Raw genomic sequence first — 27,753 nt, forward strand, 5'->3', positions numbered from 1 at the left:
TGTAGATATATTACTATATATACGTATATGAACTGTACATATATACATGTATATACTGTATTGGGTAAAATCAATGAGATCTTAGAAGACGTCACCATTAGTGCTTCAGAATGCAGTGACTATTTCAAGCTTCACATTTTAAGCCGCTGCCACAGGCTCTAAATGTCCAAGAAGTAGATTTTTTTGTTTTATCTGCGTTAATTATGTGGGCATCATATGGACCATATGCTACGGACAAACATGGATTCCACCTTTATATTTTGCTCCCACATATACAGTACAAATGCCTGCTGCTCAAGACTGGTTTGAATTGTTGGACTTTCTTCGCAGACACTAACTTATTCCCAAAAATAACATTTTTGAAAGCAGTGAAAGTGAAGCAATATGGTGAATTTATGAGCCATCAACTCAGTAACAAGCTGGGACCTGCTTCACAGCCCCACAGAGCCAGAGGACATGTAGATGGAACCTTCCTCTGGACTAGTTTCACTGAGTTTCCTAATTAGGACCACATTAAAAGTAGAAAAATAATAAAACAAAATGGACAAAATAAAAGAAAATAAAAGACAAAATGGACATTGTTTATATTTTATTTTGACACTTATTTTGAAACCCTAACAGCGCAGTGTTTTTAACTATTTTAAAAATCAATAGTTTGAAAACTTACCATGAGGCAGAGTCACGGACGAGACGGAGTCCTCGGTGTGTTTCCTCTGGATGGTCCAGTCCAGTCCAGTCCTGGGGTGGTGGGAGACACAGACACTCTGAGTGTCTTTATGTTTGATCTACTCTGCTTCACATGTTGACAGAGGAACAGGTGTGCTGAGTGTCAATCACCTGTAGCCATGATTAAAAATCAACTCGAAAGGAAGTTGCCATTTTTCAAAATAAAATCCCCAGACTACTTTTGAAAATAAAATACACATTTTAAACAATATTATTTTTTGCCACGAGTGCCAAATGATCCACAGCCCGGTACCAGTCTGGGTCCCGGTCGCTGAATGTTCATGTCAGTTCTGTGTGTCTTTTACTTTAATAGTGTAATTCTCTTGAACAGGAGGCAAAACCCATTTGCCAAATCTAACTAAGATGTAAAAATCTGAACTCCTAATATCGTCCAATAAAGAGCAAAGGGCTGCAAAGAAAGTTTGCAAATGAGGAAATAAGGGATGTGAATAAAACACCTGACCACTCTTTAGAGATAGAAATAAAAGAATTGACTACATTTGAAAATATAGACGTAGTGAAATCATTGAAAGAGATTGCAGACCTTGGAGACAACCTTTGAGGAAGTGAGAGGAAAGGATGGAGGGACAGAGTAAAGAGACAGAGCGCTGATTGACTAAATGAAAACATCTGGGCAGTGAAGATGCAAAGGGGCGAAGTGTGTCACAGAAATGTGCTCTTTTGAGAGCTCTCTCCGTGTCCTGGTGGGGCAGCACTCTGCTGTCAGGTCCACCTTCCCCAGACAGGACTGCTTGTCACAGTAATGGCCTGGAAAGAAGACCTTGTCACTTTATCACGTCGCCGCGACACCAACATGGCCGTGGCTTTTGTCTCTGCAGCTCCCTCCGTGCTTCACAACTCCCTGGAAGTGACTTAATTGATCCTGGGAGATGGTTTCTTTTCTTGTGTCTGGAGGCCCTGATGAACAATGTGAGAGGGAAAAGCCACTGATAAAGAAGAGGGGGGAGACGGAGAGAAGAAAGGGAGCAGGACGTGTGCACACTGCTCAGCATAATGTAGCCTACTGTCTGCTGCAGTGCTATCTCATTTCCCCACACAAAAGTAACATCGCTACTTTGTAAATGAAAGTCAGTCAGGCGGAAGATGCCCCTCACGCTCCGACGGCCCCTGCTTCAGATAATGGGCGCGTGCACAAGAGGCACAAGATCGACTCAAGGAAAGCAGTGTGTGAGGAGTAAATGAAATTCATTCAAGTGTGTGTGTGAGAGAGAGGGAAAGAGACAAAGAGAGACAGAGAGAGGGACTCATGTATCCAGTTCTTCCTAAGTATCCACACAGGGCTGTAGGGAATGCTCGGTGGTCTTCTATCCCTTAACATGCTTCCCATTGCATCACGGTGTGACTCCATATTTGCTCTATCCCTGCTGGGTACACTTCTTACTGCTCCGACGCTCTGGCAGGAATCGATCTCCGCCGGTTGTTGCGAAAACCAAAAGAGAAGGTGCAAGAAATTGTTCCTCAAACAGTGAAGAAAAAGAGAACAGCTACAGGTAAATAAGAGGGAGAGGGAGAGGGAGAAGGTTGGAGCTGCAGAGGGGCAGGTGGAGAGGAGAAGCGTGAAGAGCTATCTAACAGAGGCGCAAATAACCCCTCCCTCAGCTGCCCTGGCCTTGTCAGATGTGGTTATGCTTATTGGAGACAGAGGGGCGGAGGGTCAGTACAGCAGCATGCCTCCAAACGTCAGCGTGCCTGGGTTATGATAAGAATAGTGCAGTGAATCATAGCTTACAGTGTATTTAAGTGTATGGATGATGATGGTGAGTGAACTGGAGATAAGGCCAAAGAGCTGGAGAGGCTGGGACCAGCTACACATCACTGCAGCACACTGTGTCTCTCTCTCTGTGTGTGTGTGTGTGTGTTCATTCATCATGAGAATTACAATTTTCAAGGCTCAAGGTTCCTTGGACAGCTGAATTACATGTGGGAGGGATTTTAGTTTCCACTGGTGGCACCATCTCTACATCGTTCCTGTAACAAACTGATGCAGTGTCTAATGAAAAAAGGCCGTGGGGGGAAATAGAACTGGTATAAGATTAATTTGAATGGTTGTTTCTACAGAGTTTTAAAAAAAGCGAAAAAAAATTCTGACACGTCATCAGTTCACGGGTGTTGTTATGATGGACATAAAAAAACATTGATGTGACTGTGAGGTGTGTTTCACCAGTCCTCCGTGCCCTCCTTTCCACAACTACCCTCCGGTATACGGCCCCTTTGAGGCTAAAAATCAGAACTGAAGAAGCCTCTTGGATGAGAGGTGAAATGTCTTAAAAAAAAAAAAATACTTCGCCCAGTTGCCCTCGATGTAACTTTTTTTTAAGACAACTGTAAAACAGGTTCACGGCTGCATTTCCAGTCAGGATTAACGGTATGCTGTGTTGTATCAGAGCAATGAAAGTATGAAGGATGTTCACCAGTCAAACCATTACAGTGGTATATGTTATGCTATGGAACATGATGATGTCACTCTCACTGTTTCTTCCTGGAAACAGTGTAAATGATGAAAGCTTCACATGAAGCTGAAGACAAACGTCTGACATCACTGTCCTGGATCTTTATATTTAAGAGAAATCAAACCACGACGCCTTACAAATACACTTAGAACCATTGTGTTTTCCATCCTTTTCTCTGAGCAGCACATCCTGTTCCTTCCCACTCCTCCCAGCTTCTCTTGTACCATTCCACCCCCCCCCCCCCCCCCACACCACACCCCCCCTCCTTCCCCCCCCCCCCCCCACTTCACACAATCCCCCTTTCACACCCTAATCGTTGAGACTTACAGAAAAATCAATTTCCACTACCCACTGGCCCAATGTTTCGCCACTGTGTGTGATTGATGACACACAGACACCATCTCACACCCCGCTGCTTTTTATAGCACCTCAGTGTTGGTCGCCATTCAACGCATTTTTATGGCAAATAATAACAGGAGATGTAATGGCCATTCCCACTGGTGAGTAAATCTGAGCAGGGAGACAAGAGGACGGGCCGCACAGACAGCTGGAGGACGGTCCCACGTCAACAAGTTACTTAGGCTGAATGATGAGGTACACGGCTACGCGGGGCTCTCCGCATTTTCACCATCAGATATGAGGCTTGTTTCCATGAGCCGCCGCACAAAACAATGACAACAGTGTCCAGCTCTGTTGTTTAATGTTCAGCTGGAGCTTATCAGGTGCAGCAAGCTGCCTCCTGCTGGCCGATAGCGTGACTTTAATCTAATAGAGGGGTTAGTTAGACAACGCGCCGACCGGCCCTGTGTACTGTACGTACGTAGGCTCATATGGCTGATGTCTCCTGAAAGATAACCCTCAGTGACAGTGAAAGATTTCACTGTGACCCATGCATCTGGAGCGCTGTGAGACGAGTCCGAGGATGGAACGCAGGAAACATTTATAGTCAGGAAACGGCAGAAATTATAAAGCTGTGACAGAAACCCAGATGGAAATCAGTGGCAGCAGAGAGACTCAGCAGTGGTTGATTTGAGAACGGGTCTCACTTACAGCAGCCTTCAGCAGCAGCACTCCTCTCTGCCCTACGCTGTGTGCATTTCTTTACATTTGCACCACTGACAAGCTGATAACTATGTGCTGATATAATCTCTCTCCTCCTCCTCCTCCTCCGCCTCCTCTTCCTTCGCCCACTCTCCTTAAATTATCCGTTCATGGCCAGTTACTTCCATCCAACCTCTGCCGTGGAAGGAGAAGTGATTCTCTGAGGTGCAATCAGAACTTCCATATTCTGTTCATGACACTGGAAAATCTCAGAGAAGATTGTGTTAAAATCACACCGTGTTACGTTTAGACACAGTCAGTGGTGGAGTCACATGTTACGGTCATCTGCTGCATGAACAGTAGGAGAAAATGCAGTACAGTAGCCTGGAGCTGTCACTATGGAGGAAAATATAATTGGTTTTTCTAGGGTGTCAAACTATGGTTCATGTACTATTAGTGGTACTTGGGCTTCCTTTCAGTTGGAATTTTATTCCCTTTAGGATTAGACAAGTTTATCAGTGAAACATGGAGAGGATCATGTTTTTTGTTGTTTTTGGTAGTTAATAGAATATTTAAGATAGATTACCAAACTACACAATTTGGATTACACTTATATCCAGTGACACCTGCTGCTTCCACCTGTTCCTGCCTCCTGTGATTCCCCTCCACGTTGATTGCCTAACCTCCCACACCTGTGTCACGTTAACTCCTCCTCTTTTCGTTTTCGTTGTAGTTTTCCAAACGAAAAAGTATTGTCCTTGTTGTTTTTGACCTCAGCCAGTTTCTCTGGACTTTGTATTGACCTAACATATGAACCCTCTGCCTGCAGGTCTGGAGTCTTTCGAGTTTCCAGTCTGACCCCTGACACATGCAGGAGGATGAAACCAGAGTTGAAGTCAATCGAACGTGTCCTTGTTGAGTTGTGGTATCATTTGGACCCATAAAGAAACACCTGTGTCGTTGTCCAACCCCGGCCTCTCACTGTGATCCTCTGAAGTGAATTTAAAAGTCAAACTGAATATCGTCAGTCTCTCAGGTCAGAGCTGCATCCACCACAAGTGCAATGTTTTAACAATCTTTATTTTCCAGGGATGAATTTTCGCTGAGCGGTGCAGCCTCTCTGAGCACATTCACACACACACACACACACACACACACACAGGCAGAGCTGTCACACTCAGCTGCAGACAGACGCCCGCGCTCTGGGCTACAAGCTGCTCAGCTGAAGCCGACACAATGTTGAGGTCACTTTTGGTCTGACACTCCAATAACTGCATCAGGTTTGGAATAATATTATCAGCCTCACAGCAGTGTCCTTTGACTGTCAGACAACAGCACCTCCTCCACCTCCTCGCGCTGCTCCTGCAGGGAAGAATACAGGGATGAGTCAAGTGGCCGAGATAAGAGCTAATGAAGACCTTTACCTCCACCTGACCCCGGCTACATCAGTGGGAGAGAGCAGAGAGGGACAAAGGTGGGACCAACGCTGCCGTTCATGTGCCTTCCATGTTGGCAGGTAGTTCCAATTGGCCAAGGTCGGAGACGAGACACAGACGTCAGTACTTTCTGAGGACAAAGGTGACTTCAGGATACTGCAGTACATCTGAGTTTAAAAAAAACACAACTCATTGTCAATGATCATCATGACAAATCACATGATTTTCTGCAGTTCGTTGCATTGTTACACGCTAAATTCACTGATAGATTTCAAAGTGGTTCATTTCTCAACTTTATTTTTAAAGTACAAAACTGCAGTAGTACTTTTACACACTGCCAGTTAAAACCTCCACTGAAAAACAGCAGCGTCCACTGATCCACAGTCTTCAGATCACAACAGGCACCGAAGGAGCAACAGCATGGTTTGTCAGTGTGTTTCAATGTACTAGTACTTTTGAGTGATACTCCAACCTCACTTAGTCTGAAGTATCAAATACTAATAAGAAAACTGATCCCAGCTGTGGGTGCATTAACGTCTCAGTCTGGAGATTTAAAAAGAAAACATTCCTGGAAGAGTTTGGTTCATGGTCCTGTGAGGCTGCAGTGGCCTCAGCCTGACACCAGGGACTCTGATTGGTTGACGCAAGTCTCAACCCCGTGATCAACACACACGTGACCAACGGTTTGTCTATCTGTGTACAGTCAAAGAAATAGACATCGATGGACTTTATAAACAATAATAATAATGATAATAGTAAAAATAATCATAATAAAAAAAGCTTCAACAATGATTCTTAAAGGTGAATTAATGTGGAAGCTATCATGGCCTGAAGAATCTACCAAAGCATGGACTGTGACTTGAAGAAAAAAAAATCATTTTAAACTCCCCTGCACACACAGCTGTTAATAACAACCACTGACACACGGTGAAATTATAACAAGGCTTGTTGGTTTTGAAACACCTCTGAACAAGCCTTTCCTATAATTAAAACCATCACTAAACATTTCTGTCATTTTAATTCTATCATTCAAACTTTACATAACAACCTATTTGTGTTTAATCTCATTGAAAAACAGACAATAATGACTGGCTGCCATTGAAATGTGATTTCATTCACAGACTCTTCACTCAGGGGGAACATAAGCCTTCATTACCATGACTGTACTTTATTTCCCCTGGTGGTGGTGGTGTATCACACCGTCTGCCACCGTCTCCTACTATAGGAACGACGGCACTATTAGTGGGACGATTCATACGCTGCAGAGGAAAACACACACTCGCATTCTGATTACACTTTAATGAAGGTGTCACGTCCAGCACTGGGAGGTGAGTTCAGTGGTTTGTTATATATGTTTTATTGTCTCTTCAATTTCTTATGCAGAACCTTTTTCAATCTGTTTCCCTTTTCCTCCAACTGGATTTCACTAGTTGGATGTATCTGACTTCTTTAATCAGGAAGCCAATATTGCCTAAAATTAACAAATAATTTAAAAGTACCACGTTATCTCGGTGGTGCTTTGGCCCAGAGGCAATGTCTCTGTCATTGGTGTGGAACCCCAGAGTTCACCTCCTGGGCAAGTTTGAATCCCGGTTAGGGCGGCTGGTACCTTCAGGTGGACTCACCACCCGCAGGAAGGTTCAGGGGGGTTGGTATGGTGCAGTTTGATCTGGGTGGCGGTCATGGAGCCTTCTGCCCCTGTGACCTGGTAACGGATCAGTGGACGAAAATGGATGGACAGTTCAGTAGACAGTTCTCAAAGTACTAGAGATTGAGACGTTCTGTTGTAAATGGTTGTCTGCAACCAGATAAACAGCCTCTAAATATCATACCATCCAGAATTATTATCATCAGTTCTTTACTGTTGTTCATACACAGCTGTTTATCCCCAAAAGTATTTTTAGGGCACACGTCATTTGACTAAACCCTGGCATTTCATCATTGGGTTTTTAATATCGTAAGGAAAAACTGATAACGATTTTTAGAGATATTAAATAATTACTCTAATATATAGGTCAGCTAATATTATCAGACGTTTTTAATATATAAATATACATAACTATGTAGTGTGTAGTGGTGACTATACAACATACAGTGAAAATTAAAACACAGCTACATGCATTAAATCAAAGTTCATCAACTTATATATATGTAAAGTATTTTCACTAAATAAATATATATATATAAATATTTATACGTCTGGTCTTTGACTAACAGATGAGTACTGTACTCCAGTGTTACCACATGCTGTACGTCCCTAAACAGCCCAGTCAAGTGAACGCCAACAGACCTGGTAAACAAGGCCAGAGCTGGCAGGAGAACACGTCTGAAGTGTCTGCAGAGAGTATCAGACCTCAGGCAGGCTAAACTGCTGTCAACTTCATCGATACTGACTTTACACCACAGTGCACAAAGACGGCCCCCGTCCTGGCTGCAGGCTCCCACTTTAAACAAGTCTAAAGTCGGCTATCGAACTCCCCCGGTTGGGCATCAATATCACCTCCGTCTTTCTCTTTCCCGTCACAGCTGTTAGCGATGCCAGAGAGACAAGAAGAGAGAGAAAAAAGTTCTTCTAACTACAGGAAGGCAGAGACTGTGGTGTTCTAGAGACTTTTAGCCCCTCATTCTCTTTTTGATTTTTTTTTCCTTTTTTTCCCAGACACTATATTTCTCATCCATCATGCCAGGTTTCTGACTCAGGCTCTGTCACAGAGATCCAGAGTGCACGGACAGAGGTGAGGAATAGGGTGCAGGCAGGGTGAAGTGGGTGGAGATGAGTGTCAGAGGGTGATGGGTGACGGGGGGGGGGATTGAAGAGAGAGTGAGAGCTGTTCTGGTGTACGCTGTTGAGCTGATTGCACTCAGCTCCACAGTGTCTCCTAATGGATGGGCGGGGAAACCGTTTTCTGCAGACTGCATTTACTGCTCAGCCTTCCTTAAGTTATAGGTTTATTAAAAGATGGAATAGTTTGGAAAGTCACTTTATACTCATTGTTTATTAAACACATAAAAAATAAATATAATTTGAATTAAATAAATTTGTATTCGTCAGTTATTGTGTTTAATGTGAACTAAGTCAGAATGGCCTGTAAAAATGTTAGAGTAAAATACAGCAGATCAGAGGAACAGAAAAGGACAGGAGGCAGAATACATGTGTGTCAACGACAGTTATAGGTCGGTGGATGGAGTAGAGGTAGTAAAGGTGGATGAGTTTAAACACCTCAGGTCAAACACCAGGGGGACAGCGATTAAAAGAGGTGAAGTAAAGGGTGTGGTCAGGGTGGAGTGTCAGGAGTGATTTGTGAGAGAAGAATATCAGTTAGAAGGCCAGATTTATTAGACGGTAGTGAGAGCTGCTATGATGTATGGACTGAAGACTGTGGCTCTGACCAACAGAGGCTGAGGTGGAGGTGAAGAAGATGCTGAGATCTTCACTGGGAGTGACCAGGACGGACAGGAATGGAGATGAGACGGTCAGCAGTTTGAAGTTAGAGGTTGACAAAGTTTGGATGTCAAATGAAGAAAAAGGTAAAGAAGAACCATTTTATTCCCTCTGCTGGTCAAACAAACCTCCCAAACGTGCGACAACACTTTATTCCAAAGAGCTGCTGCTCAAAGATGGTGTTTAACAGGAAGCAGCCGACTGTGGTTCTAAGAGCTGAACTCCAGCCTGTGTTTGTGTGACGGAGCGTCCAGGTCAGGGAGGCCAACGACCTGACAAATATGCAGCACATCAGATAAGGTAAATCCCATAACAGGATGTGGACCAGAGTGTGCTGAAAGAACAGGTTTTCAGAGCGGGAGACAGAGAGTGCTTTATCACAACAGTGCAGTTAAGGTGCTGTGAAAAGTGGTTCAGCTTAGAAATAACAGGCCTGTAACTGAGGCACGCTGGGCTCAGCCTACATGTCCGCTGATAAATGTAAGGTGTCGCCGTGCACTTTGATTCATCGATCTGTTCGCCGTCTATTCAGGTTATTAGACAAACAGCAAATGCACCAAACAGAGCCGGGTTTATGGCCCCGCCCATTCACGAAGTGGTGACAAAATATGAGCCGGGTTTATGGCCCCGCCCATTCACAAAGTGGTGACAAACATGAAATGTAAAAAAAGAAAAGAAGAAAAAATACTAGTTATAATAATGTTATTACACATAGAAAGACAAATACAAAAAAAGACATGTTATGGTTGTGGAGATTTCTATTGGAGTTATGGACTTAAATTAATGTGTTTGATTTTCTAGAATGATTATCTTTAGCACAAGTGTATTATTGTCACTTTTAGATGGAATCCCAGCAGGAAGAGAAAAAAGGGGAGGAGGAGGACGAGGAGGCGGTGTGAGACTCAAACACAGTATCAGAAAAGATATACGTACCGTCACGACTTTCTGTGAAAATGTTTGTAAAAAATTGACTGTAAAACAGCTCTTGGTTCTATTATCGTAAAGTGTTTCTTAAAAAGAGGGGGGTAAGGGGAGTAAGGGCGAGTGAAGTGACCACAGCCCCTCCTGTTAGGCCAACTGAGGTTGCCATTTCATAATATTAACTTTAGCTAGTATATTCCTATATTTTGTAACACACACTATTAAACACACACTATCATTTTTCATTATTCAATAAGGTCAAATTTTCAGCTCCATTGTCATCAATTGACTTATTTTAAATATATAATTGTATGAATTATTTTTCAACGCTTCTCTCAGAAGATTTAAAAGATATGTAGATAAATATAGCAAATACTTTTAGAGGTACAATTCAGGGTACATAGCATCAGTACTGTGGTTAATGTTATTACAAACCGCAGTGGTAACCATGACTGAAGTAGGTAGCTGAGTGATTCCCTCTGTTTGTTCTTATTATTAGTCATCTTTGCCAGGAGACTGTCTTCCTCCCTCTGTCCTGGGAGAAAGCTGCTGCTGCTGCTGCTGCACAAAGAAGTACAAATACCTGGGGGTCTTGTTCTTAAACAAGGGCAAAATAGAGCGTGAGATTGACGAGGCACTCGGTGCAGCATCAGCAGTAATGTGGCCGTTGTAGCAAACGGATGTGCAGGTGTGTTAGTTTGAAGGCGAAGCCCTCATTTTGACAGATAATGTCTGTTCCCACTCACAGCGATGACCTTTCAGTAGTTTGAGGTAACGACCTACAGAGTCCAGGAACCAGTACAGAGACGGGAGCCTGGGTTGTTGTCAGGTTCTGGTCTCGACTGCATGAGAAGGAACCAGGTGAGGTGGTTGGAACACTTGATCAGAACGCCTCCTGGGTTTATCCAGCTGCTGGGTGACTGTGATAGACTCTGAGCATGCTGGGAGATTAGACATTTCTGGCTCAGATCATCTCAGGGGGAGATGAACATGTTCTAGCATGCTTAGACTGGTCAAGTGAGGCTTGAAGGTGTAGACGATCGGTGTGACACTGAAATTAGACACAAGATTTGGAGACAATTGCAATTGGGTTCCAGGATAATTATCATTGTTCATGGTCACCAATCCCTGGGATTAAAAGTCCAGATTCAGCATCATTTCATGATAGCAGGCCAAGTGCTAGAACTACATTTTTAAGGCATGCAGAACTTCAAATCTCCTGTCCATCTCAGTCATTGAACAGTTAGCAGCAGCTTTTGAGGACTTCTTGTCCATGGATGTTTTACTGCAGTCACTGAAGCAAATACTCTGAGGACACTGACTGGTCATAAGATCTGTTTATTTCAAATAAGTCACTAGCAGAAAAAGAAAAAAAGACCAAACCTGGTGACTTCACACTAGCATCCATTCACATCCAATCTCAAAGAATGAAGTAATTAAACCTGTACCAAATAATTATAAATAGTTTATGCAAAAACAGTTGAGTTGACAGACACTTTGGTGGTTTGTTAGTTTATGAACGAGTCAGTGAAATATATGTGGAGGAGTACAGTACTGTATGGAGGAACTGGAGTTTTATTTTAGAAGCCTCAGGTCTTTGATGTCTTTCTGCTGACAGTCAATGTTTAAGAGTGTCCCAGTGAAGACAAGACTGTGTCAGTTCTTCACTGGGGCACGGTGTGTATATACAGTTTATATATATAAATTCTACTTCCTATTCACTAACTTAGTTCAAATTCAGCCAGTTCGGATTGGATGCTTAATGTTGTGGTGCAGCTCCCTGGAGAAGTTGTCATATTAATTCTGTTCTGACTATGGTTTGGCAGCACGTCGGAGCACTATGGACATTATACTCAAAGTGATTGAAGAAAACAGAGACCCCATGAGAGATTCCAGATCCCAGAGACTCGGGACGATCCAATCTGATACCAAACTGGTATCAGATCAATATTTGCAAAAATATTGAGGTCAGAAAAACAACCTGTCCAATCCAGTTGTGCCTACGTTGAAGCTTGTTTTCTTGGAACACTACTTTTATCTGATACCCCAGGTTGCAGTACAGGAAATAAAAAGGTTGATATTGAGCCATTCTAATATGTGACTGCCTTTACAAACAATAATGGTAAAAAAAAGCATGTTAAAAAGTATAGCTTTGCAGTATATGGCTCAAATTCATTTCAATTGAATCATTTTACTGAATGTGACCTTTAACAACATCCCTGTTTTGGAATGTGGAATGAACCAACTTTTAACACAAAACACCTTCATGACCTTTGAGATAATTCATTTAAAAACTCTTTTGAAATAATTATAAGAACATTAGAAGATAAAGATCTTCATCTGTGAATCTGTTGCTGCCTCCATCACACCATAGTGGTCAGGAATGAGTGATTCCTGATCACTATGACATGACATGTTAGTGTCCTGTAAGGGATCATCAGGTGTAGTGTGGAAAATGATCAAATTTCCCTTAATTGGACAGACATTCGTTTTTTAGTTATAGCAAATAATTTGTCTTCATTAGTCTCTCTTACAAACACAGGCAGAATAATTAAATACTTGTCCACTAGCTGAGAGCAGATGGTTATCAAACATAAAAAAAGTGACACAGCAGTTTTAGATTTCTGTGTCTTTCTTCAATTCCTGCGAGTACATCTATATTGTGTTCAACTAAAGAGACACAGGGTAAGTAAAGAAAACCATGTGTTTTATTGCATAAACTTTTGTAACAATTTTGTTTGGTGAGATTTTTCCGATATGAAATATTCTGAAAATGTTTGGAAAACACCGCTGTGGATCAAGGTGCTAGCTGCAGCTGCATTAGCAGCTTCAGGTGACATTGATGGCTGGTGAAGTGTGGCCTCCTGTATCCCCCAGACCTCCATCACCAGAACCCCTCACCTCCCCTCACCTTATTTAGAATCACTGTCTGCCAATGTGTATCATTTGCTACAACTGACTTGCTCCACGCAGTGCTGTTTTTCTGTGGCTCATTTCCACAGTTAGTAAACAGCTAAATCCCTCGCTCAATCAATGCAGCCTATTTAAGATGAGCTATTGACTCGCCTGCGCCTCCGCAGATTTGAGAGGCGGGAAAAAATAACAAACAAATTAGACAGGTGAGAAAGAACAACAGAAATGGTGGCAAAGACTACCAAAAGTCACATTTTCTGTAATGAGCTTTTGGTGGCAGGAGGGAAAGGGGGAGGGGAAGAGAGAGAGAGAGAGGGAGAGAGAGAGGGCAAGACAGAGTGACTTTTAAGGAAGCAGGGGAGGAGGAAGAGGAGGCAGAAGGGAAAACAGAGAGGGAATCAATCGATGTGAACAGATAATCACCAGGCCTCTGTTCCAATGTGTAAAGAGTGTGACATTGCAGAGGTGGCTACGGCAGGGAAGAGATCAATGGGCTGCTTTTTGTTGATCCGTAATCCCCGACTATCTATAAGTAATTAACCTTCAGAGGAGAACGCTGCGGAGAAATAAATGGAGGAAATAAGAAGAATAGCAATGAGCACAAGTGAAACAAACACTTCTTCCCACAGAAAAACCGAGTCTTCACCGACTCCTCTGCAATCTGGTTTGTCACTTCTCCTTTTATTAGTCAGAGATATCAGAAAAAAAGAATTATTTCTGTGGTTTTAACATGAAAATAAATACACACTGACTGCAGATTGTACAAGCAGCGTCACCAGCAGAGATAAGAGAACGTCCAGAATTTTCTTCTGGTCTTATCTTTTATGTTCTGCTGAATGAATTCTGTCCTCATTCAAGCAGGCTCTCACAGGAGCAAGAGTGCCCTCTGTAGGTGACATAAAAAACAAGAGGAGGAGCAGCTTCATAATAATATAACAATAAAAAAGTCTGCCTGATGCCAGAACAGTTTTCCTCCACAGTAGGTGTAAAAAGATAGAGCGTTAACAATCACAGACACATTGGTACCTTATACAGGATTATTTGGCACAGGTGCCAAGACGGTAATAATGTCAAGTTAAATTATACTTCTGCTATATTTAGAGGAACTTTTAAAAATTTTAATAAAAAGAATAAAGCGTTATCATTTCAGCCAAAACAAATCATTGGAGGTTGTGAAAGTTGTTGTGAAGTTAAAAGAAAAAACAAAAGACTCGCAACGTGGACGTCGTCACGATCTATACGGGGATGAATGTGTTTCTGATGTAAGGACTATATAATAATAAAGTCATCAGATAAAACCACAGCTCATAAAGCACTTTGTAAATCTTACAGCATGTCACAGGAAAACCGGACAACTCTGCAAAAGCAGACAGAAAAAAGAAAAGAAAGACATTCTCGGGAGTTTTACTTTGTTCCTCTGGAGACCGTTCTTCTGCCGGAGGCCGTCATTCACCAAAATGGACACCTGAGGAAGCAAAATTTAAAACAAAAAAAAAAACAGTTATCAAAAATGCTCAGATTTTGAATAAGAATATAACACCACTTTATACATATAGGCACTGACCATCCAATGTAGCACTGGCAGAGGTTTTCATGCGACGTCGCCTGTTTGATGAGCAGCTCCACTTGTGTCGGCACGTCCAGTGTTTCATCGTGAGAAAAGTCACGACCTGTGGGTCGACAAAAGAAGAAAAAAGGAAATAAAAAGTGCAGCACATTTGAGTCCAACATCTGACAATCTGGCTAAAATAACAAATACCTGTAAATATACTTTATTTATACTGGGAAAGGTACTTTTCTTAATTAAAATATGTTACCTCCATAATCGGGTTGTATGAGGTGTAAATTTATCACATTAATTCTGACTGGATATTTGTATCCCACACAGAAACCTCTGGGAAAATGTAAACCCGACAATAAACACGTTGACACATCTCATTGTCTTCTGCTGATACTTAATCATAAGGGTTGAGAGGTTTGGAGCCAATCACAGCGATGGTGGTGTTAAACCTTAACAACTCCCCAGTCCATCACAGGACAACATGTCAAGACGAATCATCTTTCACAGCCTTCAATATTAGGGAATTAAAAGAGAAAGAGAGAAAGCAGCTAATCTAATCCTGCAGGTTCGAATAACTAGGAAAACCAGGCAACAGTACTAACCACATCTGCCACCATGTGGCAAATTATGACTTTTCACATAATGTAATGCTTAACTTGCAGATCCAGTCAAAGAACTAAATATAATTGTGACTTATCATCCAGTATGGCTAAAAACTCTAACAATAAGGTCTTTTGGCATTGTGTATATTAAGTATTAAATTATATATTTTTTAAAACATAATTTGTTAAACATCACAACTGGGTCAGGTAAAACAAATCCAGTTTTGTTTTTTGTCCGTTGGTATGGTTTCTCTGCGTTCACGTCTCAGTGGATGTTGCTGCAGACCTCACCTGTCAGTTTGTCTCTCACTCTGTTGATGATCTGAATGGCTTTCTTGTTGAGTGCTTCAGGTTGTACCAAACCGTCTCCAACTATAAAACACACAAACAACAAAAACACTCACATACCAACACCATGTTGCACCAACTGTATACTGTTGTTTCTTTCACTTCAAGATTGTTGACAGCAAAAGGGCAACAAAGCAGATTTAAGTACTGCCTTGCAGCAATACTGCGACAACAGTACAGCTACCAGAGAAAAAAAGAAAAATACAGATCTGAACGACAACAAACAGAAATAAATACGACAGGGACTCACTGAAGGAGTGAATGGATTCAGGCACTGTGGTCCCAGGTTTCTTGTGTGTGCTCTCTCCCAGATCTATTCCCTCCAGAGCCTCTGCATTGGACAGAGCACACAGTTTAACTGATGAGACTCACACTATCAAGTGAAGAGCCGAGAGCAGACGCGACAGAAGCTGAAGTTTGAACACTCACCCACTGACTGTCCAGCAGTGTATGAGTCCGTCCTGGTACGAGAACGCTTGTTGCCTTTGGTGTTTGCTGCGGGTGTACACAGACGATATCATTGGTTATTTACTCATCTGATAGGAATCCCATCACACCTGGACTTTAAATAATTGATCATAATTCATACATTCTCTTTGGGTGTTTTCCTACATGGACTGTTGCTTATTATTGACTCTGTCTGTCAATCAAGTTACAGTACCTGCTCTGCAGAAGAAAATATCAAAGGGTAAACCATGGAAAAACTTTCAAAGGGAAAAGTTCTCTGGTCGTCTCCGTATGAACTTTCATGATTCACTAAAACTATCAGGCGTTGATTTATAAAGTCTGGAAGACACTCCTGAGGCCTTTATGGCAGCGTTCAACGGTGACAGAGACATTTTTCATCATTTTGAAAAATAAAATTCACAGACTGCCAAAAAACATTTCAACCATTCAAATGAGTGCAGTAGTGCAGTTCTTAGTACTATAGTGTAGTAATACTACAGATATATAGGCAAGTGTATAAGAAAGGTGTTGACTATTTATGGAAAAATAAAACACAAAAGATCCACATTTCTACACGCAGCCCCTGATTAAAACAAAGTAGTATTCACTACACACTACTACTATCAGAAACTGTGACCTGAAGTCAACCATTGCTTTTTTGCTATTAGCAAGCAAGGTTACAATGTAGTGTGGTGTGTGGAATTGGTTTAACTTCGTATAAAATTACAGCTCCTTCTCATCTGCTATTTACTACTGTGTGATGAGTCACAGTCAGGCTTCATCTGGGTCACTGCAGGAAGGCACTGTAAAACAGGCTAAAGAGCCACAGGTTCCAGATCAATTTCCTCAGGTCTTTACAAGAACACGACTTCATTTGGGTAAAGTACAAGTGCGAAGATAAAGAGATGAAGTAATTCATGATCCTGTTTAGAGGAAAATGTTCAACAACACACTGAAGGGAGTGGTGCATATGCGGTGACCAGGTTGAACAGCAACAATCTCATTACTATTACTATTGGAGCTTTAGTTACACTTTATTAAGCAGTATTTTCTAAGTCATCAATATAAATCTGGAAAAACCTCCTTCAGGGTGAAAAAATGTCCAAAAATTAAGCAATTCTAGTAAAAACCTTAGCCTTTTTTTATTAATCAAAGCTGACATTATGACACAAATTCATTAACTCATTTCATGGCCTTCAAAACAAAATCATTTTGTTGTTTTTGTGTTGTTAAAACATTTTCTTCAACTTTTGTTTTTTTTTTGACTTATTCTCCACACACTTCATCACCTAAAATGTTTTGTTTTTGTAACTGCTGTTTGGATATTCATCTGCGGCTCCCTGTTATTTATGCTGCCATGGTTAATCCAGCCTGAAGCGTGACACTTCTGTCTCTTCTGCTTTTTTCCTTTCACTTACTGTCCATGAGCCTCCAGTTGAGCAGCGGGTCATAGACGAAGGCCTCCAGCACAGCCATGACACTGTCGCGGTGCTCCCTCAGCACCTCCATCACTGTGTGACAGGTGATGCGGTAATTACCGTCCAGGCCTGTCACCTGCCAGACAAGCAGACACTCATTTTACTGATGGGACAGTCACAGCCGCCGACACTTAGACTAAAAGTTTGAGGAGGAAACTTATGTCTGTGTCATTCAAATGCCGACTAATGTGCTATTTCTTTCTTTTTTTGTTATAACATCTGACGAAGCACTTTAATAAAAGAGGCTTCGATTAAAACCAGCTGGAGGTCAATAGGTGAACAGTCACAGGTTTAACATGAAGGATAAAACTTCCTCCACCTTCAGTCTCTACACTCACCTCCATGGCATTTGTCAACATCCTTGTCAGTCGGAATGGAATCTTTTCGGGGAACTTCTCTCTGGTCATGGCCACCTGGTAGATGTAATAAAACTCAGTATTTATTAAAATTAATTTAAAAAAACAAAACAAAGAGAATTTCAACCAAATCCTACCTCAAAACAATCACCAAAGTCTATGTGGAGAATCTTTCCACTCAATCGATCTAACATCAGGTTGGATGGATGCCTGTGGGAAAGTAATGAATGAATGTATTTTTTGTTTTTAACAGTGTCAGTTTTATTACTGTCAATATTTTATCACTGATCTCTCAACAAGAGTTTATTATCATTACTAATAATGATATAATGTCTGCAAACATTAGTTTTTTTTAAATGCAAACTGACAGTGTTTGTACAAAAATTGCACAAAATGTGTAATTGTGGTACATCATGGTACAGATTCATATAAAACGTTCATGTTTCACAGCACAGTCACCTCCTTTAAACCTCTGATCACAGCACACTCTGTGTGTGAGTACAGAAGCTTTAGTTACCTCAAATCCCTATATAATTTCCCACTAACCCTTCAGCAGCGACGCTCACCTGTCACCCAGACCGAGGATGTAACCGACCATTGACATCACAGCCAGGGAGCGGGTATAATTGGTCCTTCTGTCGAACCACACCTGCAGGGAAATTGGCATCAGGATCATTAGCAGTTTTTCTTGTTTCGACACATTATCTTAGCTTTTGCACCGACACTAAGAACATCAGGTACACAAAGTACTCATGCTCCTAAAAATGGACTTAATTTGCAGGTGTGATTATAGAAGTGCTGATAAGTCAGGTGGCTGAAAGTAGGACACAGAGATAAAGACTCTTCACTTCTTCTCTGTGCTGAATTTCACTCAATTACTAGAGCTGGAGGTGAGAATCTGGACAGATGAACAGACACCTTCTCTGATTACTGTCTCCTCTATATCTGATAAACCCAGAATATCAACAAGAAAACCTTATTTAGCTTTTGGTTTATTTATATGTGACAACTCATTGTGGCTGCTCTGAAAAATGATGTGAGTTAAAAAGATCAGCAGACCACAATAATAAACTCCATTAGAGCTCAGTAGGTCTCACCTCTGAGCTTGGGCTCTTGAGCCACAACAACTTGGCCAGGTCGTCACCAGCTGTGTTGTTCACCGCATGTTCAAACACTTCCACCTTTTCCATCAGGGTCAGATGATCGTAGTCTGGTGCCATCTAACAAACACAGGGTCATTCTGTTAGCTCAACCAGTGGGACCAACAAGGAATGTTACATTTCATTTTTGCCAAACACTTTTCAGACATAAAAAATTCTAACAGAGCTCGTGCCATCTTTGAGCACTATTCAAGAGTTATCAATAATCTATTTTTAAGCTTTTCCAGCACCATCTAGTTTGGTGTGGAAGCTACATGGTGGAGATCGTGCAAACTCAATACAAAAAGAGCAGGGAATCAAACCTGCAAACAGTTGCTCTTTTTGCCTTGTGGGCTTTCAGCTGCTCTTTTGTCAAAACTCAAAGGCACCTTTACGTACCTTTGTATTCTGATTTCTGTGGACCATCTCTGGACATTTGAACTCATTTAGCTGTACAATAGTGGCTGAAATGTTTTGCAGAATTTTTAAATGTCAATGTTCACTTGTGGTTATGTTTTGGTTATAGTCTGTACCAGCTGTACCTTTAAACACGTCTTAGAAAAAAATCACTTTCCTATGCAGAAAGGATAAGTGAGCATACAATTCGTTTTCACTTTTTGTTACAAAGATTAATGGTCTGTCTGATTGACTGGTCAGGTAAATATCTCTCACTGTGAAGGCTGAGTGAATGAGTCAGAAATGGTTAAAAAAAATAAAGCTGCATATAACACCATTTTCTTCTTTTTGGCAGGTCTGACTTGTTCTTTTCAGCCCTGCTGAATGACACCATGTTCAGTCAATTGTGTTTCAAGTGTTGTGTTTACATTGCTGTGGAGCCACACATAATAAAAGATGTTTTCACATGTTTCTTTTCCTCCTTTCGTTCTTCAGTAGGATTCATTCCTAACAAAAATCCACCGCCTCTGAATGTTTCCATTTAAAGATGACTGCGACTAATCCAAATAATTACTGCAAACAGATGTTCCTGTAGCTTTTCTGAATCTCTTAGTCCTTTATAAAAAAGAATCGTATGTGGAAATTACTCATTCCAAAAAACAAGAAAAATAAATACATAAATAAACTGGCTTACCGAACCAAAGTCAATAACCTGTGTTTTTAAAACGTTAAAGGCATTTGCTGCAGTGAAAGCCAATTATTGTCACCTGTTTCAACCAGTAACATTATAAATGTCTGAAGTGTCTCACTCTTAGCATGATCCGATGTTCAATGTTGAGCAGAATCTTCTTCTTCTCTCTGTAGTCTCTGATGAGCGCGTGCAGAGTGTCACAGTGAGGAACCCAACCAATCAGGCCCGAGTTAGTGGACAAGGGAATGACCGCGTATCTCTGGATACTGTGGACACAGGGGACAAAGGAAGGACCAGTTTGATTGAGGTCACAACACACAGAATAATTTTCAGGTTTACAGATGTAAAATGGGATGTTTTCAGATTTGTTGCTCAACCTGAGGTTCTTCCGCAAAGATGCAGGATCGTTCGCCAGCAGTGTGTTGACCAGACCAAAGAGCTGCATCACCCTCTCATCCTGCCTCAGGTCCTCGTGTCCCTTTAATAGGAACATAAACTCATGCCCGTTGCTGCCTGTAGGAGTAGCCACAAACGCACTGTGAGTCAAAGAGCATTAGCAATGTAAAACAAATGGTCTTAAGAGAACTCTTAATGAATACATTCCTAGGTCATTTATTATATCACATCTCTGAATCACCTCATGTTCTAATTGTAATATTATCAACAAATATCTTGTGGCAAAATGTACAGCATGTGCTCTACTGTAAAGAGACCATAGTGAAAGCAGCAGCAGAGAGTGACATGTGATAGAAGTGGGACCTGCTTACTGTGCAAACGGGCCTGCCTCATTAATAATGGTTTTCATACCACCGTGAAAAATAATTAGCACAGCTCAGTCTCTTTACCTGGGGAAAAAAACCCTTCTATGTCACACCACAATGTCACATAAGCAGTTTGTGACGGCAGTATTTGTGGCATATGTTTCCAAAATTACATCCCAGAATGACACACATGGAAGTGTGTGCAGCTGATGAGGAGGGAAAAAAGTTTCCGTTGCTGGTTGATTAAAAGTAGGACGTTCTGGCAGAACAGATCAAAATGTAAATTTGTTAGTTTAATCCCGTGTTGTTCCATATGGAATCTCTAACACACACAGTTTGGAGCAGAGATACCCAAAAAATACATGTTAATAGTCCAGTATAAACACTTAAATAGAAGACTGTAATTTTGTTTGGTCACAATCTAAAGTAATGTCTACGTACAAGGCGCTGATGTGGATACAGAAAACAAACACTATGTAATAGTAATGACTTTATATAAAGGACTTTATATTTCTTTGGCTCAAACACTACAATAAAAACATGTTTAAGTGATGACTATGAGCTGAATATAAGCTGCTAGTGGGTATTTCAGCACTCACTAGTTCTATTAAATGCAGCTTAATTCCCATGTAATTCAGTAATCATAAGAAGATAATGAGAAAGTGTTATAACAAAAGGTATAGGTTCTGTATGTGTAATTTAAAAATAAAAACACATGTGTTCTAAATAAACAGTCAGAAAAGCTGCGTTACAAGTAGCTCTAAATCACTGCACTTCAGAAATACTTCAACCATATTTATTACTCTTGGTTCCACATGTGAGAAGCTGGAGTGCAGCTATTTCCTGGTCAATCTGACCGTCATAAATAAAACCTATAATGGAGCTAACTGATACTTGTAGTATCGGTAGTAAAACACAATCCCTGCCTTTAGCCTCAGTCTGCTGCTGCTAATGTCGGCTCAATGGGCCAACGAGTTGATCCCCGCTCCAGTTGGGGGAAGAGTGTGACGGAGCACAGTGACAGTAAATCTAAGTGGCCTGGTGGAGAAGTGAAAGGTTCTAATCTGAAGTCCTGCTCCAGAGGTTAGATGATGTATTGGCCATCATCTCTGACACAGTGTGATGTGTTCCACTTACAGGGGTGAACCAGCAAAAATGTGAGAATCAGACGGAGGAGAATGTAAGAGAAAATCTGCAGATGTGTGCTTTAAGACGAGGGTGAAGAGAAAATGTTTTGTTAAAGTTGTCGGAATTAATATGCTAACAACCTTAAATTTTAATATAATTAAAACTTTTAAGATATTTTAATGCATGAACAGAATGACACACACTGAATATCCAACTAATTCCACTGTCCATTAACTCATTCTTTCTGTATTACACAACCAATACACATTGCAGTGTGTGCAACAATAATGCATTATTGTTGCACACACCGAGTGGTGGACCGTACAGTACATAAGTCTGTGACAGTCTATGATAAGCTGACTGACACAACTGTCAGATGGACTTCAAAGACTGTAGACTGACTACTGTGGCTGAGGACAACAGCCTTTCTCCCTGTTCTACCAGACACCAGTAAGATGAACAGTAATGCCAAAAATCCACCAACTCTATCAAGTGCACATAGGTAGAACATACTTTTGGAGGGATTTCAGTTTTAGTTTACATAATGTTCCTCACATTTTACCATATTAATTATTACAAGTATGAAAAACAAACATCTACCTGCTGTTGCTTGTCTTTCTGTTTATCCAATATTATACAGAAAACAAGGTTTTTGTCACATTTAGGAATGACAACTTGCCTTGATTGATCAGGATTAATCATGATCAAATACCATCCTGATTGAAAGTGATTAACCTACAGCTACTTTTTAATTAATCTGATAAAAAATCTTCCTTGATTGACAGCCCCAGTTGTATGGTTAATAATGCAGTGTCAGTGTTTCACATTCATTTTTCATTCTGAAAAAAAAAGTATCTTTGGTGAAAAGCTGCCTGGTCATTGATTTTTGTTGGTCTGATGTTTGAGTTTTCTGTTTTTGTGTCTGACTCATCACTGAATTCATTTTTTTTCACTTCATAAAGAGTTTTTTTATTCTGCTGTTCTATCCACAGTCAGATTTTTTTCCACTATGACTGATGAATTCTAAGTTAAGTGAAGCCTCGGAGCTGTTTTCTTGTGTTGGGTGGAAATTTTATTAATATTGAATTTTCTCTAATGTGACGCCCCACGCCTGCTGAGAGCACTCGACTGGAATCATTCTTTCATTTATTTCCCCCTCATATATGGAGCATTCGGCAGCAGGATTTTTTTCCCTTTTCTTCCAATCTTCTTACCCATGATAGTGAGCTTGCGTGGGCGCTGTTTGGAGGTGATGACCTGCAGGGATGGAGCAATGGACTGGATGCGGATGATGGGCTGGTTGGGGTCATATGTGCCTGGTACAGCCAGCTCTAGGTCGCGGCACATCAGCAGCTTTGGAGACACATATTGAAGCTCGAGGGAAGTCAGCTGTGCAGAGAGATGATGAGATGGGGATAAAAAAAAGGTGAGATACAGATCTGAGACAGGGACAGTGGAGCAGCGTTTGTCGACAAAGCCTACAGCAGTTCAAGTTTGTACTTTACTGAGTATTTCTCCTACTTGTGTGCATCAAAATGACACTCTCTGAAAATGAGTTTTTTTACAACGTAAGTCTGCCAGTTGATGTAAAGTGGTGTCAGCAGAGCCACGCCCTGGTCTGGGTCTGCTGTTTGGATACATTTGGTCGAGTTTATTTTTATGCTAATGCCACATGGAGTAATATTTGCTCTGCTCCGAGAGCCTTATTACAGTGCTGTGTATTTCTTGCAGTTTGCTCTTATGTCACAGCAGGAAGCATCCTTCCAGAACAATCTAAGGATACATATTAAAGGGGCATCTACTGGTCCAATATCTGTTTTTTACTAGTGAAATAATCTTACCTAAAAATCTTATTATACTTAAAAAAGTAATTTAAACCTTCTTTATATCTCCTTGAATCTTCTTACATGATAAATGATGACTTATTAGGCCTCTAATAAAAGTGTCTTTGGTTTACATTAGTAAGTCTAGTTTAGCGTCTCTGATACAGGTTGGTTTTTATTCTTAGTAATATGTATTCTTTACCTCGTCCAGCTCAATCAAGCAATGACTACAGTGAGAGCAGTTGCAGATCTTCCATATTTCCACCTACCTGTAGCAGCTGCTTGGAGATGCGTCTGAACACGTGGTAGTAGAGGTCCCAGGCCTGAGTCAAATCTTTAACATTTCCAGACCGCATGTACTTCCTGCACCAGTCCTGGGCCTCCATCAAGTCTCGGCCATAAGCCTGTGACCAAGGATGTAGCACCAAAGATCAGTTAAATGAAAACCCATTTTGCTATGTGTTGTACTGTGAACAGGTTAGTATTTTTGGACACAGGTGACACTAACCTGGTTGAAGGAGGTCTCTTTAAGGGTCTGTGGCCCCCTCTCCATCATGGCATGTAGAGGTTCCAGCACAGCAAACATGCCTTTAACATTACGCTCACCAAAGTAAAGACGTGAGGCTTCTTCAAGGCCCTCGTGCCACATTTCATGCCACAGAATGGCCACTCGGATAAGTTCCTCACTCACCTGTTTAAAAAACAAACACAAAAAAGGTAAATATATGATTCACTCTTCTTTAAAGGTCTAAATGATTCAATGTCTTTACCATCATGGCCTGTTGGACTAAAGTGTTACAGTGTTCACACATGTTTTTCAGAATCTTGTTGGCAGCATTGTGACGTGCTGTGGTCGTGGACTTCGAAGCCACAGTCAGTGGGTAGATCAAAGCCTGAAGATGAAGAGAGAACAATCAGACAGTCCATCATCAGGATCACTTACTACTACAGTATCAACCAGTACTAATACTCTTACTGGTATTACCACTCAAAATATAACTACTACTACCGCTGCTATTATAAAATAAAATAATAATAGTACTAATATTTTACTACTACTACTTAAAGTAATAATAATAACAGAAGCAGAAGATAAAGCAGGGCACCTGGGGATGATAGCGACCGATGTCTGTCAGCAGCTGGTGGATGAGACGTCCCACCAGAGCCCGAGGAGTGTCGATACGAGCAATCAGCTGAGGGATGACCTAGACAGGTAGAGAGAAAAGAAAAGAAAAAAATCAGTAAGTTGGTTTATGAGTTAGAGCATTCCTTCTAAAATGTTATGAACACTAAATCCTGGTAAATTGGTTCAAAGATTATGAACAAAAGAATCTATCACTGTTTGTTTGACAGCAAACGTACAAAAGGTTCAAAAGTGTAGTTTCTTTTAGTAAGTGTGTGTATTTCTTTTCAACCTGTAGCCAGGTGTCTATTTGAATGGTCTTGATTCCTTCCACCAGGGCTTCATTCACATCAGGCCAATGACCATAGTCGAACCAAAGAGTCAGAACCCTGAACAGATGCAAAAAATCGCAACAATCAGAATCCATTTTCAGACTAAAAGAAAAACTCAGAATCAACCACTAGAGGTCCTCCTTCCCCACCACGTGACATGTCATTTGTGGACCAACATGTCCTGATCATGTTGCAGCAGTCTCCCTCACCTGAGTGTGTCCTGCAGATTGTTGCCTCTGGACAGAGAAATGGAGCGGAAGAAACCTTGAACAGCAGGGACGGTGTACATCAGCAGCGTCTTTGACAGGTCCTGTGGAGAGACACATCACAGGGGTTTTCATGCATGACCACAAGTAATACGCTGTGCTGTATTAAAGAGCACACTGAACTGCTGGAGCAGGTGATGGCACCATGCAGAGAGTCTATAAGTCAGAATCAACAATTTAATTATTACTGCAGACAGATAAGATTGAAAAACCTCAGATTTTATCAAAACAATTTAGAAATGGTATGTTACGTTTTTCCAAAAGCCTTTAAATATTTTATTTATTTGTTGTGTGCATTTTTGTATGACTGACAATAATTGATGGAAAACAAAGCTGCCTTTTTTGTGACCTACCTCACTGACCTTCTTCTGACCCGGTGAAGGCACAGGACTTTGGTCTGTGCTATCGACCTCACTGTCACTGTTGCTGGCTTCACTGTTAGCACTGGCACCGCTGGCATGTCTCAGTTTCTTCTTTTCATCACGCACTTGGTTCTGGTGTTTGTAGTGTAGCACCGCCTCAAAGTTCATCACTGCCCACGCGTGCCAGGCCTGTCAGAGGAAGGTACCAACTCTGTGAATTTCTACGAAGTGATGCTTGAAAATCACTCGTCCCTTTTTCCATGATGCAATTTTCCAGTTTACCCAAGGTCACACATTGGTTATTTTTCTCATCTGAGCTGCTGAAATGAGCTTTTATGTGTACATAAATATGTTAGTCTTTATACACCCTAAAAAACAAAAAACAAACATACTCTCAGCTCTTCCACTATCTCACATGTTTCTTTAATATGCTGAAGGACCACAGTGTATAGAGGAAAAATTAGCTTTTCAGAAAGGGGAAAAAAAGTCATAAATAACGTCATGATGTGTTCAGTTTGATTAACGGCAGTAAAACGTGTTCTGTTGCGTTCTCTTTGTGGCACGCTGCTGGCACAGCTGGTATTATACTATGGCCAAAGAGAGGTCGGGTGTGAAAGGTCGAGAGTAAAAATAGGGGGCACTGACCTTGTACCAGTTGCGGTCGTGTTCGGTAGAATGGTTGTAGTACTGCAAAACTTTAGGGATGGTGCTCTCGTTGATCCCCTGCAGACTCAGCTGCCACTCACCCAGCTTCAGGAAACACCTGTATACAAAAGATGGGTTTATATGATTGGTGGGTTAGTTCTGCATCCAGTCCACGTGTAACTGTATGATACAATAACAACACAACGTCAGACCTCTTACTAAATGTTTGGTAAGTTAATATATCTGTTTACTATCCTTTCACTCAGAGCCCAGCAGATAAACAATCCTCCAGAATCTTAAATGAACATGTGTGGCTTCACTGTGGACAATGGAGCTCAGTGAAAACAACATAGTCTTGTTTACACTTGTTTACACTTTTACACTGGAAACACTGAAAGGCCACTGTTGAATCCTGAAGTAAAACACATTTAGGGGATCGTAAAAGTTCAATAGGCCACATGTCATTAGTCACTGATGAGTGATTGAAGCTCTGCGTTGACAAATAATGACGTGAACTCAAAGCACAGCACAAAGAAAAATCATTATAATGATCACGGTCCTTGTATATAATCAATCCCATGTTGCCATTGTTTATAAAGGACTTTATTACATTTAGGGCTACAACAAATGGCAGCCATTACAAAGGAATGAGTTAGTGTTTCTAGACTTGAAAAATCATTCCAGGATTTAGGAATAAATGCCAGTGTATTTTGTCAGTTCAATGGTATTAGGATCTGAACGGAACATTTACAGTGTTCCAAACCATTTTATTCCTTCTTCAACCATTAGTGTGTAAATACCATCTTATACTGCTTATTCCTGTTTAGTACTGTGCAAAAGTTATAGGCAGGTCTGAGAATGATCTCTAAGTTGATTTTAGCCAAAACACTCACTGAACCTAATTTATTCCAGTTTATATGACAAATAAATTACTGACTGGATTTTCTGTCTTCTTGTTATCCATTTACTAATGCATACATAAATTCCACCATTGTCATTTAGTCTCACATAACCATTTTAGTTTTAGATTTTATTTTTAAAAAGAAGGTTGTCTCTGACACGTCAACGTAAACGAACACTGGTGGCCTTAGACGCTTACAGTCTTGACTGGGCATGGGAGGAGATAATCTTAGATGCCCCCCCCCCCACACACACACACCTGGACCCCCCATTTTCTGTAGTTCAATGAAGGCCCAGGATAGAAGACCTGGTTGCACCCCCTATTGGTGGGCAGCAGTTATCCCTTTGTGTTTTACAGAAGATGCCCATTCTAATTCTACTGTAAACCAACTGGCTGCAGTTGATGTTTGTAGCATATGAAGTTCAGTTTCTTGCTCAGTTAGCA

The 27,753-nt window shown here is 41.1% G+C and overlaps 1 protein-coding gene across 2 annotated transcripts in view; it reads right to left on the reverse strand.

Moving 5' to 3' along the window:
- Positions 1–13,610: 13,610 nt before the first annotated feature.
- The window catches only part of mtor (mechanistic target of rapamycin kinase), a 70,781-nt gene continuing 56,638 nt past the window's right edge, over positions 13,611–27,753 (reverse strand). Inside the window, exons 38-58 of one of the 2 annotated variants that reach the window (XM_008318596.3) lie at positions 26,409–26,526; positions 25,764–25,952; positions 25,345–25,445; positions 25,096–25,192; positions 24,787–24,885; positions 24,451–24,573; positions 24,189–24,371; positions 23,950–24,084; positions 23,072–23,246; positions 20,346–20,481; positions 20,087–20,234; positions 18,840–18,962; positions 18,309–18,391; positions 17,880–17,952; positions 17,725–17,799; positions 17,327–17,462; positions 15,891–15,956; positions 15,712–15,792; positions 15,405–15,485; positions 14,515–14,620; positions 13,611–14,415 (exon numbers count right to left, since the gene is read on the reverse strand). In XM_008318596.3, coding sequence (XP_008316818.1) covers positions 14,400–14,415; positions 14,515–14,620; positions 15,405–15,485; positions 15,712–15,792; positions 15,891–15,956; positions 17,327–17,462; positions 17,725–17,799; positions 17,880–17,952; positions 18,309–18,391; positions 18,840–18,962; positions 20,087–20,234; positions 20,346–20,481; positions 23,072–23,246; positions 23,950–24,084; positions 24,189–24,371; positions 24,451–24,573; positions 24,787–24,885; positions 25,096–25,192; positions 25,345–25,445; positions 25,764–25,952; positions 26,409–26,526 — 2,344 coding nt within the window. In that variant the 3' untranslated portion in view covers positions 13,611–14,399. Of the gene's footprint in view, positions 14,416–14,514; positions 14,621–15,404; positions 15,486–15,711; positions 15,793–15,890; positions 15,957–17,326; positions 17,463–17,724; positions 17,800–17,879; positions 17,953–18,308; positions 18,392–18,839; positions 18,963–20,086; positions 20,235–20,345; positions 20,482–23,071; positions 23,247–23,949; positions 24,085–24,188; positions 24,372–24,450; positions 24,574–24,786; positions 24,886–25,095; positions 25,193–25,344; positions 25,446–25,754; positions 25,953–26,408; positions 26,527–27,753 lie in introns of both variants that reach the window. The other variant, XM_008318595.3, reaches the window with a different exon arrangement.

Source organism: Cynoglossus semilaevis, chromosome 10 (genome assembly GCF_000523025.1).
Source record: "Cynoglossus semilaevis isolate Cse_v1.0 chromosome 10, Cse_v1.0, whole genome shotgun sequence".
NCBI classification, from domain to species: domain Eukaryota; kingdom Metazoa; phylum Chordata; class Actinopteri; order Pleuronectiformes; family Cynoglossidae; genus Cynoglossus; species Cynoglossus semilaevis.